The sequence below is a fragment of the Trematomus bernacchii genome, unplaced genomic scaffold, assembly GCF_902827165.1.
Source record: "Trematomus bernacchii unplaced genomic scaffold, fTreBer1.1, whole genome shotgun sequence".
Lineage (NCBI taxonomy): Eukaryota > Metazoa > Chordata > Actinopteri > Perciformes > Nototheniidae > Trematomus > Trematomus bernacchii.
In genome coordinates, this window is record NW_022987782.1 from 3,175,230 (window position 1) to 3,193,675 (window position 18,446).

Sequence of the window (18,446 nt, forward strand, 5' to 3'; positions counted from 1 at the left end):
TGGCTCAGCGCAGGTGACATTTTTTTTTGTTCTACCACTTCACTTTTTGTCCTGTAACCCTCAGGATCTTTTAAGAAATGTAAAATGTCCGTCTTGCGTCCAGCTTCGGCAGCGATGGCGCGTTGCGAGAGGCCTTGCTTGTGCAACTCAACAATCATGCCACGTTCAAAGACAGAAAGCCTTTTTGCCTTTGCCATCAGGAGGTCATGACAGTGGGAATGCCTGAATGAAAATGACCTGAATGCCAGATTTTTGCGCAGATTTCAACTTTTTAATGTTATGCTCCTAAACTATTTGTGTTTGAATTTAAATGCAGTTTTCATTAACTCGCCTACTCTCTATTTTTGGTCTCTGGCATTTTAAAGCTCTACTAACAACCTGGTTATGATCCACCAGTGCAAAATGTGAATTATTGTAATTTTTCCCCCGGTCTTAATATTTTGTTCAGGAGTGTAGTACAGTATAAAATCCTAGTGTTTTTAATTGCCATTTAAAAGGTCAAAATGTTTTACAATCTGTGTGTAATTGATTGTTTAAAATTAAAAAGTAATTAATTAAATTTCATTGTCATTTGTCATTTGAACGGCGATCAAGCCTGAAGCCACAGAGCTCTTTGAGGTGCAATAAACGACACAGCAGCTAGATCCTAACACTAGTATTAACACTGTCCGTCGGTTGTTATTACACTGAAAGGGCTCATCCATCACACCATAATGCTTTGTGCTCAGTAAGTTTTCTGGTCTTGTGCAAAATGTGTTTAATGTTGTAGGGACACACTGTGCAACATGCTGAGGCAGCAGTAGGCAGACAGTGATGAAGGCTGCCTTACTTCCTGAACCATCAGCTAGTTACTTTAGTGCTTCAGCGGCTCTGCTGGTGTTGGAAACACACAAACTACTAAAACAAGTACTGCATATTATATAACTTACCAACTATTAAGTGGCAATAATAATAATAATAATAAATTCTATTTATATAGCGCTTTTCTAAGACCCAAAGACGCTTTACATACAATAAGTGCAAATGTTTCAAGTAGAGTGACAGTGCATTGACTTGGTGATGTGCAAAGCCGCACTTTTTCTTTTGGCTTGTTTCTTCACCTTCATACATATTGCTGACAGCAGATTTAGCAACAGAATAACCACCTGGGGGTTTCAAAGAGTCTTCAAAAGAGGGTTCCCTAATTCACATGTATTACCCATTATTTGGGAGCAATGAGGTCTGGTAGCGTAAAGGCCTACAAATAGCTTGGAAAGAATCTAACAGTAAAAGGGGCCAAGTTGGAACGTATGCCAAACCAACAAGTCTCAGAGGCACCTCCCCAAATCATCTTGAATCAGAACACATGAGTGGCAAATGCACTCAGCAGCCATAAAAGTCCCAGATCAAGCAGAGAGCTGAGCCAAAACCAGAACAGCTCTCTTCCGTAAACCCATGCCCTTATCTTTGTCTTGTAAAAAAATAAAGAGTGCCTGAGAGTGTTATGATCCAGTGTATGTGCTGTCCAGCCAGTCCCTTTCTGTCTTTGGCGATCACTCCTCATCTTCAATGCAGTTTGCCAAGATAGCAAGAAAAAATAAGTGTGCACTTAGTTTTGCAACATAACATCAATGTTAGCCTTTAGGTCTTTCATTAAGGCCTGTGTTCAATCCTGCCAATTTAGGTTAATGCTACAACTAGCTACATAAGACAAGAGCAAAACTTAAAAAGCCACTCAATAAATTATATCTCAGACATGATCCATCTCCTCATTATAGGGGGAAGCTTGGGGTGGTGATGCCTTAATCAAATGCTGTGTATCATAGCACAGCTCCGATCCACCACAACTAAGCAGAAAACATTGAAATGACAATCACCTAATACAAATATTAAATCTACCAAATAAAGATACTAGATACTAAAGATGTGTTATAATAACTCCATCTTCCATATGGCTTTATATTTAGGAATTTCGTTTTTTTTTAAACATAGTTTTAAACTGTTATTAGATTGCTTTTTGATTTAGAACCGCCTTAGATCAAACAATTCATTAATTTCAAGTAACTCAAGAGGGCCACATTGAGTGTGACTTTAGACAAGAAGAAAGAAGTTAAAGTTGACTACAAAACCTTTTATCCCATGACCAATCTCCTGTTACATACATTGAGCTCTTAGGCATAAACCAGAGCTTAGTCTTATTTCGTATGACTATGATGGCAATGAATCTGAAATCTTAACAAAAGTGGTCCTGATTTAAAAACCCAGATGTGTATTAAAGGAAGTGTGTACAGTCTAATCAGCAAATAATGCCCACAGCTTTAGGAAAGCTTTAATCAAGGAAGATTTCTAAGATTGCTTCAGAGCACCATGTGACTTTAGGAAACAAAACTTAACTACATTACATTCTACATACCTTATGTATTTTGTTTGTAAATTACACTTGTATGTGAAATAATTGTCAAAAACAAGTGGACAACATGTTTTTCTATTACTTCACTTTCTGCACTTTAAGTGCTCATTACAGCTATATTTAAAGGGGACCTATCATGCAAAATGCACTTTTGTACATCTTTTACACATGAATATGTGTCCCCGGTGTTCCAGGGAACTCACCAAGTGTCAGAAAACACAACCCTCTCTATTTTCCTCCATACCCAAATCTCTAAAAAAGAGGCTGCAACGGATCTGATAAAAACTGATCCAGATTTGAACACTGTCCTGACGTCAGGACGGTGGCGCTACGGCTATTGGGCCAACTCCACCAATCAGGAGGAGACAGACACGGCCATTGCCGTTCGAAAGCGCTGGAGACGCTGTAGTACATATGCCAGGCCAGTAGGTGGTGCTGTTCTTACTGAATCTGCCCTTGCAAACACAGAGCTAAAAAATGTCAAATTGAGCAAAATGAGGCATGGCTAAAATGCATGATCTGTTTGGTATTTTGAAGAAAAAAAAAGTATAAATATGCCTTATATAGGTATGGTCATATACTATATTATTCAAATATAGCATGATAGGTCCACTTTAAGCAATTACACCGTCAGCAGGATCTGTAATCCCTGCTAAACCCACAAACGTCCCGATTTGCTGGAAAATATAACTTTGATCTGCTCGTGGTTCTTTACAGATGGGCACTACTGAGCAATCTGAATATCCCTAATATTACCTAGTTCCTCTCAGGGGGAACACAATATTAAAAAGGTCCAAATAATTCTGGTCAAATGACACAATAACTAATGAACTTCAAAAGCGGTTAGGATGTTTTAACAGGCCAGCGCTCAGGCTTCAATGGTAAATATGAAAACAAAACATATAAATGATATTATTTATAATTTCTACACTTGAGCTGCATGATCCCCACCACAAAGTTTCTGTCTACTGGACGAAAGAAACACTAGTTATCGACAACATATAAATTGTAAGATTGTACATACACTTGAAACCCTTGTGGGCCACAACAAAATAACTTGAAGGCTTCAGAAAGAACTGTCACTGCACAGATTTCCATACACCTATGCCAAACTCCTTGCATCCCTGCATCAATCTGATTAAAATTTGACCAATGATTTAAAGAAATCTCTCAAATTGTGACATGTCTTCATTATTTTCTCCTATAGATTTCTCGTGATGTCACGTGATAAGCAACTTTCCCAGTCTGAAAAAATAAACATGGCGATAGTGGAAAATCTGAAATTGTAGGATAGTTTGGCCATTATAATGCTTATTTATCTATTATATTTTGATAGATATTCTGAAGATTATTTCAGGTCTTGCCAGGAAAACGTACTTATGTTACTATCATAACCAAGCATATTATGGACTATCTGATTTTGCAATGTACAATGAACCTGTATACATGTGTAAAAGTCAACAACAGGCTGCTGATATGCTTGGTTATGATAGTTGCATAAGTGTTGTACATGAATAGTAATGGTAAAAGTAATAGTAGTATTGTTGAGGTTGAGCTGCAAAGGGTTCACTGGAAAGTAACCCTGGACTAAGGCTGTGTGGGGGAAATGGCTAAATGTAAACTTGGTCGTAGGAGTAAAACATACATGGTTGTAAAGGTCTCAATCTAGAGAGTAACATCATGTCAGTCTGAAGATTATAAGCAGGTCGTGCTCTCAACTGTTCACCTTTGAACCTTGGCCTCTGAGAAATGTTGAATGCGTGTCATTCTGTTACAGAAGGGTCTACAACCATGGGACCAATTGTTATATAAAGTGCACTTGACCTAAGCTATGTGAATATGCCTAACTGGGTAGAATCACCAAATGCGGGCACTGTAAAATAGTGACTATAATGATTTTCAGTCATTTAACGGTTAGATATTGAAATTCTGATTCCATAGATGTATCTCCCATCACCTAAAACCCCTGACTATACTTTTATATATATATATATATATATATTATATCAGCTGTGCAACGTGATGCAAAACGACACCGTATTTGTAGTTTATTTTTGGTATGCAAAGAGGTGTTGTGATTAGGGTTTTAAAAAGCCTATCTACCGATTTGATCAATATGAAAGTCAGCCGAATTAGTATTGATATTGCAAGGAGACGTATTGTGTGAAGAGAAATTAAAGATGTTGTTTCATTGCTGATATATTTATGATCCACGTCATGCATTCGGTTTCGCTGTGGGAGTTCTTCCAGTTTGTCCAAAAGTCTTCTAATCACAGGGCTCTATAAATAAAGAACCACGGCAGATGTGTAAGGCATTAAGGTATAAAGCATGATTTATTTTTTTATTTTTTTAATATTTTTTCTTTCTTACTGTTTAAGCTACAACTCCCGAGGTGCCCCACCACTAAAACATCCAATCACCGAGCTTGTTGACTAATCGCAAGGCGGCGTCTACACAACAATAGCTGAGGATTATGGGTGGCTGTTACAAATTGTTTTGTGAGACTGGGTTGGAACGTGCAACCAGAGAGATCACATGTGGCAAATATTGCTGACTAACAACTTTGTAACAGGTTGAATAAAGATCAAATAAAAGGTAATACAAGTTACTTAACAAATCTAAAGCATACGAGTAAACTGGCTGCATTTCCTTGACTTAGGTCTAGGAACACATTAGTCAGCGTCCTGCCTGCTACTCATGTAGGAAAGCAGTTTAGTGGCTCATTTAAATTCCACATGCTAGAAGGACTTCTGCTATAAGTCTGGCTTTGCTCCGAATTGTGTCTCATACCACTGGTTAATTTGTCCAAATGTCCTTTGCATTCCCCCACAATCTTTTCTTGACTGGGAGCCTTTTACAAAACATCTGAAACAAATAGTTGTTTTGAGAATCCGGTTCTGGTAAATGACCTTAATATGATGCATAAAGATACAATTTAAAATTGCCATCAAACTGAAACCTGATCGCATGAGCAGTAGCCACCTGCATAGTATGATATTTGCCATTAGTTCTGGGCAGCTCAAGCTCATGTGTTACAAATCTTTTTTGCCGCAGTCTATATAATTAGCTGTAATTGATTTCCCTCAAAATGTGTTTCTTCTGGGACATCTGGCTTCGAAAACTTCAACCTTCCCATAACGGCCCAGCATTGAGCTAGACTTTCATTTTTAAAACTGTATGGGTGGCAAAGGTAGGACCAGGCAAAAATACATTTTAGGAAATGGCCTTCATATACCGCGGCGAAAAAGTTTAAGTTATTATGACTAAACTACATACAATAATATAAACATATTTCTTGAAATAACATTTCCTAATTGATTTTACAAAGACAACATCTCAATCTTGATGCGTAGAGGGGAGTTTTCTTGTAAACCAAAAACGTTTTACATTCTACATTCTTCAGAAAGACAAAATGCAACTGCTACTAAGCAAATGAGAATTATTGAGGTCTTACAAACTTGCTTAATACATATTCATCTCTCTATCAAGTCGTAAAGCCTAAGCTTGTTTAATTTTTTCCCAGAAGCTTTTGAAAATGTAGATTACAATCTAAAGTCATCGTTTTAAAAGTTTCATAATTTGCAATTGTGATTTTCTTAATTCTGGATGCTTTGATAGCTTTCAATTTTTTTCGCCAGATAGGATATGTCTTATAGGTTTAAATGGGCACACCTTGCTTAAGCACCAAACCAGCATGAAATACTGAGTTGCACAAGCAATGGGACTGTCAACTAAAAACTGGTTGAGGCCAGCAGTGGTTAATATACTTGATTTGCTATACACCTGAAGTTAAAAATAGTAAAAACAATACTTGTGAACTTGTTTTTTCAATTAACTACTTATGAGGGAACAGCAATATAGAAAACATCAAATATCACAATATTTTGTATCTAATACCTCAATATCAATACAGCGACAGTTCTTTACCGTGGCCTTTAACAACATTTTTACACATTATTTTCACCAGATTTAAGATACATAAATATCAGTAATGTGGATAGGGCTTAGTGGGCAAAGGCAAATAAAACAGCTGGAACAGTCTGTTAGTTTGGAAACTACCGAGGTAATGCTCTTTTCAAAAGCTAAAAAGACACCAGAGCCTGTTTTAGATATTGTAACTACGCAAGGAATAAAACTTGAAGTGGTTACCTGTTACAAATACCTTGGTATCTGGCTTGATGACTGTCTCACTTGTAAACGTCATGTCAATAACCTGCTTAAAAAACGGAGGGTTAGGCTAGGTTTCTTCTACAGGAACAAGTCCTGTTTCTCGCTCGAGGCCAGGAAAAGGCTCTGTGACCTTTTGACCTGTGCTGGACTATGGTGATTTGATTTATATGAATGCACCTGCCAATTGCCTGGTCAAGTTAGATGCTGCGTATCACAGTGCACTGAAATTTGTGACAAACTGTAAAGCATTAACCCATCACTGTACCCTGTATGCAAGGGCTGGTCTGCCTTCACTAACTGTACGGAGGCTCAGTCACTGGTACATTTTTATATACAAAGCCATGTTAGGGAAACTTCCATCCTACATCTGCTCCCTGATCTCACGGCAAATTGTAAGTGGCTACTGCCTGAGATCGCATGCTGTGGTTTTATTAAATGTGCCAAGTGCTAGGACTGTCTTAGGGAAGATAGCATTTAGATGCGCAGCTCCACTGTCTTGGAATAGTCTGCAATTGAAATGGAAACTGAGCAATCTGGTGCCACTAAATGTTTTTAAAGCTCGGTTGGATGCTACTCAATCGGAAGCTGTTGGTACCTGTTCATGTGGATAGTTATGTAAATTGTAATCCCTGTAATGATGCTGTATGATGTCCTTTTTGTTGTTCTGTTTATGTTTTAATGTTTCATGTGGAACCTACTTGAGCAGGTCTCCCTTGAAAAAGAGATCAATGATCTCAATGGGATACACCTGGATAAATAAAGGTTTGAAATGAAATGAAAATGCATCAGTAAACTGTATAGCAGGCTTTAAAAACATAAAAAGTACCATATTTACTAAATGTACTATTGATATACTTATATGTTATTTAACCGGTTAAGCCCTGAGCCTGTTTTTCAGGTCTCAGGCTTGAAAATGACATTCCCAGAACAAATGACCATATCTTCCCTTCTAAAAGGGTTAAATTAATAATCTTTTTTCTCAAAGTAATGATAAACCTGTGAGTTGGATGTAGAAAAGTCAGAATCAATATAGATGTTTTTTATTTTAAAGAAAATTCAGATTTTACATAGTAAAAAACTGTAAATTATAGTGTCCGTCCAACAATTATTTCTTACTTATAGTGAAAACTACCCTTGGATGATGGGTTAGTAGACTAAAAGCTTTAGGAATCCAAAGCACAACATATAATAAGTACCCTGTATCAAGATTGATGCAAAACAAGTGACATTTGACCTTTTTAGAGAGGTTTAGCCAAAAACACTCCACCTCTGAGGTGATTTGGGTGGAAATGGGGTTTTTTCCATATCTCTGGAACCCATTGGTCGATTTTGATGGTTGACACCTCTTTCTGACCGTTAGAGCCAATAGAATCGAAGGGGGAGTCCCCCACACACACTCATTGTGAAACAAAAAGGTGGGGGCTTTGCGCATGTAATTTTGCATTAGAGTGAAGCCACATTCTAGCTCTGACATCTAGAAACGGAAAAGCATGGATTATCACTCTCATTCCTCATGGATTATCAGAAATCATTTCAAAGGGACACAGACACATTGGATTAACCTATGGATTAACTTCAGCAGCGTTTTTATCGTTTTAATGCCATTGAAGACCACTTTGGAGAGACTACAGAGCCAAGGTAAGCTTGTTAGCATTTTTAGCTTCCTAGCGCCAAATGTTTTTGCTTATAACGTCGCGATTTCGTATAATTCAGTGATACTGAGGGTACCCATCGATTCTGTGTCACCTCACGATGTGAAACGATGTCATGGATGTGGAGAAAAGATAAATAATAAGGTTTTGTGAGTGATTTTCGGTGCAGTAATCCGTTAGCATTTTTCGCTCGTTGCTAATTCAGAGGCTCAGTGTTAGCATTGTGGGGGTTTTTTTGAAAAAAAAAAAAAAAGATCAGTTAGATGAGTTTCTTCCCGTTACATGGATATAAAACATTCATAGTTTATTAAATGAACATGCCCTCAGACACTGTTTCCTGCAAGATGTTGCGGCAGTGCCCCGGTACCGGGGTCTCTCGGGCTTAACAGGTTAAAGATTAAAAACAAGTTTGAATTACTTGCAGGTAACTGTTGCAATAATAAGAACACATAACGGGGGGTTACATATTGTAACCCTAGTTGTATAAGCACAGGCGGAGCCCTCTACTGGACTCTATGGGTACTACCCTCAATCATGCTATGCGAGCATTCACCTACTGAGATATCTATAAACGTAGCCGGCCCCTCGGGGCGGGCCTACCTGAATGCGTGCGCAAGTCCACCGTATATAAAGTCACGTAGTCTGCCTGCATCGAGCAAAATCCCCAGATACCCCACCTGCTGGTGAGGTATGGGACTGCTCTTCTTCCAATTGACCGCAATCCACTTGGATCAATTGGGCTGTGTTTGCCCCTTCCCTGGACCTGGCCATGACTATGAGGTTGCATTATAAAACCCTCATGCCATGGTCGCGAAGCGGCTGAAGCGCTGTGGCAACACATTTGCTGAACGTGCGTGAAGCAATTTTTGACATGAAAGTAAGCGTCCTTCAGGTCGATGGTTGTGAACCAATCGCCCGGCTGCCCTAGTTCCAGTAATTGGTTTACATATGGAACTTTTTGCAGGAAATGTGCTGATTCAGGCTGCTAAGATCCAGAATGGGTCTGAATTCTCCTGTCTTCTTGGGAACCAGGAAGTACATGGAGTAAAGCCCCTTTTCTCTCTCCTGAAAGTGCACAACAGACACAGCCTGTTTTTGCAACAGGGCCTGAATCTCTGTTGAAAGGAAACCTATCTCCTCCTAGGATGATAGATTTGCCTCTCTTATACCCGCGAATGGAGGAGGGACGCTGCAAAACTGGAGTGAGTAACCCAGTCTCAGTGTCCTGTCCATCCACTCTGTCAGTACACAGCTGAGCTTCCATTTCCCATAAAACTGTGTTTAGGGGACATGCAAGCAGCTGTGGAGCCGCAGCTAAGAAGCTGTAGTACTCTCTGGTGGCCTACTCCGCTGCCAAACCTTCCATAAAAAGGAAGTTTGACCCATGGGGGGCTGACACAGAAAGGGACGATTTTCGACTGAGGTCCTTGAACGCACCGCGGCACGCTCTCGTGGGGCCACGGCTCCGTCATAATGCCGTCTCTTTGAAACGGACATTATGGGGAAATGTGGAATTGTGGAGAGAGATTACTCTTACTCTGGGATAAATGCAATCGTTTTTACTGAATGCATTTCTCACACACACACACATCACTCTAGAACTAGGGTTACAATACGTAACCCACCGTTCTTCTGCAGAGGTCCTTGAACGCACCGCGGCCACTCTCACGGGGGCCGCGCGCCTTCGTATTAACGCTGTGTTTCCCATTCCACGGTGAAACGCATTAATCGGAGCTATTATACCAGGCAAGGTGTGTTTTCTGACAACAGCACGCCGGCAATAGCGTCTCTTGAACCCGCACAGTGCTTTGACAGCACTTTTTGCGGTTTATTCCACTCCCGTGCGCGCAATGGGCGAGACGTCCAACACACCCGTGTTTATTTGCAGCCGCCCTGTCACGCGGCAGTGGGGCAGAGGCTCTCTGCCCAGCCTGCTGCCTGCTGGTAGCAAATGGGCTGCCACGCTCCGCCGCCATGGTCATCACCAGGGGGAAGTACAGACCTGGGCGGTGGACTTCCATGGACGCCGGAAACCGGAAGTGCCCGACAACGAGAAGTCCTCGTCATCCTCCTCCCCGGCAAACGGAGCCATCCGCCCCGCTGGAATGGCGAACGTGAATGGCGAACGTGAATGGCGAACGTGAATGGCACCGCCTCGGCCATATCCTGGTCCCCCAAACACTTGAAGCAGAGGTGGTGGGGATCGGCGCCCGCAATTAAGCCAGGGCACGAAGGACAGGCCCGGGTCTCTAGAAGTGGCGACTCCATGAAGGTATGATAACTCTTTCTTCTTCTTTCAAACGTTTTACTTTCTCTGCTTCAGTTGTTGCTCGCTCGCTGAAGAGAAAAGGATGACAGTCAGGAGGCGTGGCCGCCTTATATACGGTGGGCTTGCACGCACATTCAGGTAGGCCCTCCCCGAGGGGCCGGCTACGTTTATAGATATCTCAGTAGGTGAATGCTCGCATAGCATGATTGAGGGTAGTACCCATAGAGTCCAGTAGAGGGCGGAGCCTGTGTAAGATATAACTGTCTTTAAAGCATTTCATATTTTAGCATTCAGCATAAACTGAAAATGAAATGGTAAATTGTAATGTCTCTTCATGTAGTCTTTGCCTGGGTACACAAATAATAACTGCATTTGTTTATTTAAAACAAAGGCAGTTGAAAAACCTTTGGAAACAAAGAGAGCGAATGGAAAGAGAAAGCCTAACCTACATAGGCATGAAAAGAGTAAGGGCTAGTAAATAAGGAGAAGATCTGGTCGGTCCTGCTATGGCCATATAGTGTGATGAAAGATAAAGCACTGACCTGGGCTCCATCTCTCAGCTTCAGGATGCACTCCATGGTGTTGATGGTAATGACCACAGGCTCCGAGCCCAGCTTGGTCCAGGGTACGTGGATACGCAGCTCATGGATATGACCACTCATGAATGTAAAGGGCAACTTCAACTCCTATTAGTATGCAAAGACATATCAAAAAAGAAACAAATAGCTATTTAACTATAGTTGGAATAATATTTACCATAGTATTACATCTGCCATGACATGTAGACAACATTGTAAAGACATGTGGTGATATGACTGCTGAGGCTTCAAGAACATTTGGATCCTTCATCCAACCAATTCTAAACAATTGTTTGAAGCTAATATTTGAAGACAAAAGGATAGTAAAACAAGAGTTACATATTGCATATTGGTCATGCTTTTTTCAAAACCAGTCAGATTTTCTCAGAGGCAGACAAATCATTGTTCTGCATCTTGAACCACTCTATGTGAGAACAAGGTCCATGAAACCAGACTGCCTACGGACAAGCTTTACATGACTCCTATGTAAAGTATGTCTGCAGGATAAATCCCACAATGTTACACAAAAAAGTATATTCTCTTCTTTTCAGATAAGGAAGAGGGTCTCTACATTTAAAAAAAAAAGATACTGTCCAAATGAAAGACAGTAGAAGGAAGGATTTTGACCAAGGATTTGACATAGCATTACACATTATAACCCTAACACAATTCGGTTGTCTTAAAGCTGCTTCCAATAAGATCTTTCATCACCATCTCTGTTGGGTTAGGTATTGTTTTGGTCTGCTTTTCAGAAGCAGTCAGAACTCACTCAAAATAAAACATTTTATTTGAACTCATGGCAGATTGATCTAATCCAGAAATTACAAGTGTAAAAAAATAAAACTGTGTCAAAATAAAACTGCAGGAAATCTATTAAACTGCTACAAAAACAATTATAATAAAGATTCTGTGTTTATGCCTGGCTGATTTGCATCGCTCCTTTTTTCTGATTGTCGTCCAGGAAATAGAGTGTTACTAAATACACATATATACTGTACCTAAGGAGTAGACTGAATGGGAAAATGGGTTAAGTGGGCTACATGCTTAACCTCAACATATTAGTTCCAACATATAATCTAATTCTGAAACTATTGTAAAAACATCATGCAATGTAAGCACTGTCATATTGGGTGCTTCGCCATGTTAACATTTCTAATTGTATAATGAAGACATTCCTTTAGATATCTTAACTGTATGTTGTATTTTCCTAGATGAGCATTGTTAAATAGGCTCTATTCTACTTTTTGGGGTTTTACCTCTCCTGTTAATTCAGTTAATACACACATCTTCCGATGCTCAAACTTAAACACATCATCAGTGTTGTTTCGTGGAGTCATTGGGTGTTTCGGGTCTTGCAGCAGACACCCTCTTCCAGGCAACCCGACCAAGGTTGATCAGACCTCAGCCTGTGTTCTACAGGTTTTTGTGCATGTAAATGGTCTGCAAAGGCTAAAATCCCTGTGTTCCCTCCAGAAGGAGTTTCTCTCCTATGCGGCTTTCACACCAGCGCTTTTCCCTTTCTAGCTCCGAGCTAGAGCTTTTCTGGTTCAGCTCCGGTTTCCCTTTTCTGCTCCCGCTTTGTTCACACCACTCATACCCCTTTCACACCAACGGTGTTTCAGGGCCGGTTCGGTGCTGGTGCTTGAAAAGCACCGGGTTTTCCTGTTCACACCGCAGCGGAGCAGCGTCATAGCTCCGGAATCCGGTTCGTTTCGAGCACCAAAAAGTTGTCCGTCTAGAAGCAAGAACCGCATACGTCACGCTTACGTCGGAGGGGGGCGAGATTAACCTGAGCTAACACTTAAGGCGAGTACGGCAAATAAAAGTTGTAACAAGCAGTAGTGCTGAGCAAAGTGACTAGAACGCAACCACACACTTGTTAAAAAAAACACACTTTATAAAGTCAGGCAACACTAACCAGGCTTCGTGTGATTCTGTTTATTTGTACCTTACTTTGACCATCCGTTCGCTGTTATTGATCATTGTGGAGAGCAGGCAGACGTTTTGTTTGTTATTATAGCAGCTATCGGATGGAATCAATACATGGGCTGCACAGGTTGTCATGTCCGACTATCACAAGTAGAATCATAATGAAAAATACGTCGGTAAAAAGTGCCTGTAGAAAACTGCTTAGCAAGTAGTCAGTTTAGCTTCGGTTGCTATGCTAACATCACCCATGTTATACCAGAGAAACTTTCATAACAGCGTTGTGATGCCAAACAGCGTCAATTCAGACTGACACCAAACAGCGTCAATTCAGACTGACACACATTCACTTAAGGGGAACTGGGGATATGTATCAGCTGCTTGTGTGACAGTCAGACAGTGAATACTTTAGAGCCGTGTGAGCTAACCCGGAGCTAACGGGAGAATACACTCCCGTTGAAGAGCAGCCGGCCAGCACTGCAGCGGTCGGTAAATGCCGCTGAAACACATTAATAAACAATGAACCACAGCACTCTGGAGAAAAGTATAAGGTTGGAGAAGTCGTTATTTAATTTAATCTGGCTTCGTATGATTAAAAGCAACGCAGTCCCCGGCCCGTTGTTGTGAGGTGAGCTCCGGCGTTGGGGAGAAACTCAGCGACGTAAACTGTGACGTCATGACGCAGCAGCGGCAGCACCAGTCGGGCTCTGAGCGGTGTGAAAAGAGCCGGCGCTAAACCGAAGAACCGGTTCTGAACCAGAAAAGCTCTAGCACGGAGCTTGAACCGGAGTTGCGTTGGTGTGAAAGGGGCATCAGAGCCGGGATGGTGCTGCCGCTGCTGCGTCATGACGTCACCGTTTACATCGCTGATTTGCTCCCCAACGGCGCTCACAACAACAACAACGGGGGACTGCGTCGGGTCGATGATCGTGTTGCTTTTAATCATACGAAGCCAGATTAAATTAAATAACGACTTCTCCAACCTTATACTTTTCTCCAGAGTGCCGTGGTTCATTGTTTATTAATGTGTTTCAGCGGCATTTACCGACCGCTGCAGTGCTGGCTGCTCGTCCACCGGAGTTTATTCTCCCGTTGGCTCCGGGTTAGCTCACACGGCTCTAAAGTATTCACTGTCTGACTGTCACACAAGCAGCTGATACATATCCCCAGTTCCCCTTAAGTGAATGTGTGTCAGTCTGAATTGACGCTGTTTGGCATCACAACGCTGTTATGAAAGTTTCTCTGGTATAACATGGGTGATGTTAGCATAGCAACCGAAGCTAAACTGACTACTTGCTAAGCCGTTTTCTACAGGCACATTTTACCGGCGTATTTTTCATTATGATTCTACTTGTGATAGTCGGACATGACAACCTGTGCAGCCCATGTATTGATTCCATCCGATAGCTGCTATAATAAAAAACAAAACGTCTGCCTGCTCTCCACAATGATCAATAACAGCGAACGGATGGTCAAAGTAAGGTACAAATAAACAGAATCACACGAAGCCTGGTTAGTGTTGCCTGACTTTATAAAGTGTGTTTTTTTTTATAAGTGTGTGGTTGCCTTCTAGTCACTTTGCTCAGCGCTACTGCTTGTAGGCAGGCATGACGAGACTCTTCAGTCGACCCATGTTCAGGGGAGGTGGGTTTAGTTTCCTGCAAGCCTCGACGTAGAGAGACGTAAGCGACGCCGCCTCTTAGCTCCGGAGTCTTGCTTTTAGACCGACAATTTTTTGGAGCTGGAAACGAACCGGATTCCGGAGCTAATGGGGCATTTCCACCATGGCGCGGAGCGCGGTTTAAGCGTGCCGTGTCGTGCCGGGCCCGTTTTTGGTTGCGCTTCCACTAGGCCTAGTTCCGGCCCGGGGCTACTTTTTCACCTCTTTTCTGGCCCGACAAAATCGTGGTTCTATCGGGGCCAACAAACAGGGCTGAGTCGGGCTGAGTTTGCTAAACTAGAGAGAGAATCGCTGGCAAGGGGGCTACAACTACAACAAGATGAACATATTTGACCGTGATTTAATTACACGTTTCAAAATGATGCCGAAGTAACAACATACTGAAAAACCATGAATTAATGCTTTGACAAGTCTGCAGACAGACGGCAGGTGAAAAACCTTTTAAAATGCGTGTTTTCTAGATGGAGATTGGCTAAGCTAACGCAATATATGCTCCGACCGTCCACACTCACAACAACGGCCTACAGACATAAATAAACCAGCGACTGTATTCGCCATGACACAGACAGTCTGTGGTTTGTACTTGTTTAACTTTTGTCTAGTTTCTGAACAGATATGAGGAGCTGTGAGCTCTGATGGCTAACAGCTAACGGCTGTGTTGTTTTTCTGGGGTTCTCATTGAAGATGACGTCACGGCTCCGCCTACACTGCGTTACTATGTTAACTACCCCAGTTCCTAAACTGTAATGGAAGCGCAGCATGAAGTGAGCCGGCCCTAACAAGGCCCAACGCGGCCTCGCAGTACCGAGCGAGGCCGAGGCCGACCGTGTGGTGGAAATGCGCCGCTGCGGTGTGAACAGGAAAAAACGGTACTTTTCAGGCTCTAGCTCCGAGCCGGTGCTGAAAACGCGTTGGTGTGAAAGGGGCACTACACACTCCCCCCCACCTGCCTGAAGTGCCTCCATTGGACACCTTTGTTTACTTCAGTAACATAATGACATCAATATGTTACACTTGCACTTCTATTGGCTAGTGTTCCAACACATTATACGCTAAGGGGCGGGACATTTCTAACACATCTCTAAGCGGTTGACCTATTACAACAGAGCCAGCCAGCTAACCAATCAGAGCAGACTGGGCTCTGATTTCAGACAGAGGGTGAAAAGAGGTGCTGCAGCACAGGCAGTATGAGAAAAATAAAGAGCTTTTTGAACATTAAAGCATGGAATCACGCACAGTACAGCCACTAAATATAAACCTGAAAAAGAGCATAATAGGGCCCCTTTAATAAACAAAAGCCATAAACAAAATGTAAATCAACTGCAAAAATTGCTACAAAAATAATATGAATGACATGATAGAAGCAAAAGACTTAAATCCTTTGCAGTAAATATTTTCTAATGAAATATGCAGGAAAGATACATTAGTTTTGGAAAGTGTATATGACTTTGATTCCCTTATAATAATTAACAATCAAGACACTAATGGTAATCCGAGAACCTGTGTGGCTGGAGCAATATGGACCAGATATTATGTATAGACATGAAAACATTTCTCCCACAAGCTGCACTGAGCACTAGCTCATATCTATAATTTGTCAGAACTTAATGACATTCAAGCAAATAAACCATCATGTGCCATTAAATGAGAAAATTAAATCTCTGTCATACTAATAAGTCTTGTCTTGGTCTTGAAATAGTTTAAGAGTGCAGAGGATATACGGTACCTGTTCCAGCACATCCAGCTTCAGGTCCAACTTGCTGAGCACCACATCTCCTCCCCAGAGAGACAGCTGCAGGTCAGATGGCTTTAGATTCTTAATATACTTGTTCACATAGCTCATCAGGAGTGGTGTAACATAGGACTCCAACATCTTGTGCTTTTCCTGAAAAGGCATCAAATATTGAACAACACAATTTGTCATTCAACACTGTCTTTGTACATAACACATATATTGCACATTTTTGCACACATAATGATCTGTATTATATTTTAAAGCCCTCCACTTATATATAAAATATAATACACTGTAGTTTGCAAAATATAGTCATATATTGTCCTAAGTGTTTTAGTTTTTTTTAGCTTTTAAGGTTTTTTAATGCTAAATAGTTTCTTTAAAATACTTATTTTTATTATCTTTATATATGTTGAGTTGACCTACTATTGAAACTTGTTTTCTTTTCTTATTGTTTGTTTGCACCACCAGACACAAAAGCAAATTCGTACCTGACAATAAACCTGATTCTGATACTTCAATCGCCTTAATAAAATGCTTGTTTAACCTAAACAACAGTACTGTGCATGTCAGCTCATTGGAAAGGCTTATGGGACACTCATGGAGCCACAATTCATGAAAGTAAGTAAAGTAAGACTTGTAATAACAAGTCAAAATATCCATTTGAAAAGAAGCTTATTAATAATGTCATCATTGTTCCTTGGCCCGAGGCCGAGACAAATAGAGACTGTGCCTTTGAGGCTGTAGCTCTCAAACTTCTGAAATCTCTCTGAAAGGCAGAAGACATTTTGACAATTCAGAGTAAAAGAAAACACTTTTACAAATTTAAAAGCACAAAATTAAAGCACGGCTGAATTTAACTGAGCAACTTTAATTTCATGGTCTTGGTTTAGACCCTTTTCACAGAGGAAAGCAGCATGTCAAAGTAGGAAGAGCAAAGGTGAGATTCATAACGTTAACAATGGCTCAATTCCATTAGAATTCCAAGTAAGCTCTTCCACTGAGCCAACTATGTACACCTGTGCTACAAGTCCAAATGTGATAAAGAGAAGTTATCCTAAATAAACAAATAACTGCAAGGAAAGAAATGTTAAAAATCCATTCTTGCAGTGGTCAAATGTATTAAAAAGCCAACATGTTTAAAACAAATCTAGGTATTTGTCAGGGCAAGTAAAAAACAGAACAAACGGGTGTGGCCTCACCTACCCGGATACTAACATGGCAGGTGAAAGAAATTCAAGAAAATAAACTACACAAAATACCATGAGGTAATAAGAAAAAAATATGATACTAAGAAGCATAGTGCAGAGCAAAACAATCAATACGATATATATTTTACAAACAACATGTAAAGGGCAGTACGAGAGCCACTTGTTATCAATATGTTTTTGTTTCTGCATGCCATGTCTATTTCAACATTTGGTCTTTTAGAAATGATATTTACGCTAAGCAGAGAAATAATGGGAATTCTGTTCACATGAGCTGCATTTCAAGGCTTTTATTTTCGCTGTTGACTAATACATGTCAGTGGCCATACTTATTAACGTATTAATTTACATCAGCGCTTGAATTAGCCAGCTTGCTAAATATGAATCCACTTTTTATGCGAGCGACTATAAAAGAAACGCCAGCGGTAGTTAGAAACTCCATTTCCAAACACCGAACAATGTAACTAAATATAACGTAAGGGTTAAATTAAGGAGAGTCGTGCTATGTAGTAAGAAATGTAACGTGTGCGGAGTAGCTAGTTAGCCAGATAGGCTAGCTGTGCTCTCCTGTCAGTCTAGTGATACACATTAAAGCAGGGAAGCTAAGCTAACTGCTCCGAAAAAGTCAAGCTAACTTCGTTTGGCTACATAAAACGTACAGCCACAAGTGAACATAGAGAAGCCAGCGCTTACCGCGTGTCTCCTGTTGCTATACCGTGAACTCGATGTTTAATATAACATTATCATCCTGTAAATAGATGTTAGCCACATCACTCCACGGCTTCAGCCGAAACGTCATCAGTAAACAACACCACCGCGGCTTCCGTACATCTAGTG

At 40.9% G+C, this 18,446-nt stretch overlaps 1 protein-coding gene across 1 annotated transcript in view; it reads right to left on the reverse strand.

Annotated features, from left to right (window-relative positions):
* Positions 1 to 18,446, reverse strand: part of LOC117497404 (vacuolar protein sorting-associated protein 13B-like) — a 392,696-nt gene extending 374,250 nt beyond the window's left edge. Inside the window, 3 exon segments of the mRNA XM_034149383.1 lie at positions 11,024 to 11,167; positions 16,393 to 16,551; positions 18,303 to 18,446. Coding sequence (XP_034005274.1) covers positions 11,024 to 11,167; positions 16,393 to 16,539 — 291 coding nt within the window. The 5' untranslated portion in view covers positions 16,540 to 16,551; positions 18,303 to 18,446.